Source organism: Cyprinodon variegatus, unplaced genomic scaffold, assembly GCF_000732505.1.
Source record: "Cyprinodon variegatus isolate N-32 unplaced genomic scaffold, C_variegatus-1.0 Scaffold997, whole genome shotgun sequence".
Classification (NCBI taxonomy): domain Eukaryota; kingdom Metazoa; phylum Chordata; class Actinopteri; order Cyprinodontiformes; family Cyprinodontidae; genus Cyprinodon; species Cyprinodon variegatus.
In genome coordinates this window covers 276,870-278,626 of record NW_015151450.1, presented here as the reverse complement: position 1 = coordinate 278,626, position 1,757 = coordinate 276,870, and the positions used below count along the sequence as shown (strand labels likewise).

Below are 1,757 nucleotides of genomic sequence, written 5' to 3'. Positions count from 1 at the left end.
CTGTGGTTCTGATTTGTTGATCTGATGGCACGGTTCAAGTTGTCCTCGGTGCCTCTCTATCACCAGGCTTGAAAGCTGAGGTGCTTTTAGTGAATTTCCAAACCTCCCCATCAATCCAGGGTTGTTTGCTGGTGTGGGTGGTCATGTTCTTCATTACCCTTATTTGCTACACTCAACAAAAATATAATCGAAACACTTTTAGTTTTGCTCCCATTTCTGTGAAAGTGATCATCTCACAGCTGTGCCATATCAAGATGCTGATTAGACACCATGATTAGTGCACAGGTTGAATGCTGAACTTCTCTCTCTGTATGCTTTCTGGACTCGTTTGTCTGCAGGCCTCTGAGCCAGGAACAGATCGCTCAGCGCAGAGACGTGGCAAGGCAGAGGCACGCTGAGAAGAGGCTGGAAGGTGCCGCGCTCCCAGATGGGCCCCCAGTAGAAGGTCAGGATGTCTGCCCCAGATGTGGATGTTCACAGTAGAGCAGATCTAGTAGTTTTCATCAACGGTTTCAGATTAACAGACCAAGCCACCGCTGCTGGGCGCCATGGCAGTTACATTGAAAGTCGTGCTACCAGTGCGATTACCATGTGAACATTACAGTCATTGAGTCTCTGAAGTGTAAAGTTAACCCAACCCTGACCCACCAGGTCAACTCTGTTTGGATCTGATGCCTTCAGGGACCATTTTGCGGAGCTCACAGCTGTCTCTCTGAATAACAAATGATTTTGTTTGTCTCCCTGCCTATAGCAAAGACGCCCAGTCTGCCTCCGAAGGACACAAAGGAAGAGGAGGAGGAAGAGGAGCAGCAGAGGGAGGTCTTCGTAGCGTTTGCACGGATCTACAGTGGAACAGTGAAGAAAGGCCAGCGGCTTTTCATTTTGGGCCCAAAGTACGACCCTGCTCAGGGCCTCAGTCTGGTGAGGCTCAGCTCCCTCCATCTTGATATCGGCTCTCATGTTGCTAGGAGACGGACAAGCCAAGGTCTCTTTTCTACCGCTTCGTGCATTAAGTAACCGCTAGAACTAGCTCAGCACCAGAACCACTGTAGGTAGTTCCTGTTCTGAGCCTTTTGACCAAGGCGACTCAGAAACCTGCAGATAACAGAGCAGTTAGTCTCTGAGCACGCAGGAGCTAGTTTGACCGAAACTCACTGGTTAGGGACATTTTTAATGCTGCGTTCACACCAGGTGCGTCCTTGGCGTCAGTCTGTTTTACAGGCAGAGTCAATGGGGGACAGCGTCGAGAGCTCCAGAGAAGCGCTATGGCGTCTGAGCGACAGAGCATCCAACACTCGAGTTCAGTAAATTGAACTGTGGCTGCTGGACCCCGGAGTGTCAACCAATCAAAAAAGCTGATCTTGGAGTTTATTTGGGGGAGACAGACACTACCTGCAAGCTGCTGTCACTTCTGCAGACATTCTGCATAAAAATAATAAATAAATATCAATGGAGTTAAACTCCAAAGGTTCAAATAAAGCTGGTAGAATGGATTGTTATGTAGAAGGAACAGAGTGCAGCTTTGATTATTATTACTGCACATTCTTATGAACTATGGAGAAACAGTTTATAAATACCCAAATGAACAAGAAATATTGAAACCTGCTGGTGATAAATATTCTATTTTATATTCTGGTTCTTGCAGTTTTTACAACAAACCGAAATAACCTTTTCTATTCACTTCCAGTCGCTACCAACTACCGTATTTTTACGACCATAAGGCGCACCGTACTAAAAGGCGCAGTCTCAGTTACGTG

The 1,757-nt window shown here is 46.8% G+C and overlaps 1 protein-coding gene across 1 annotated transcript in view; it reads left to right on the top strand.

Annotated features, from left to right (window-relative positions):
* Window positions 1-1,757, top strand: part of efl1 (elongation factor like GTPase 1) — a 39,221-nt gene that overhangs the window by 12,624 nt on the left and 24,840 nt on the right. Inside the window, exons 10-11 of the mRNA XM_015399230.1 lie at window positions 339-445; window positions 752-921. Coding sequence (XP_015254716.1) covers window positions 339-445; window positions 752-921 — 277 coding nt within the window. The remainder of the gene's footprint in view (window positions 1-338; window positions 446-751; window positions 922-1,757) is intronic.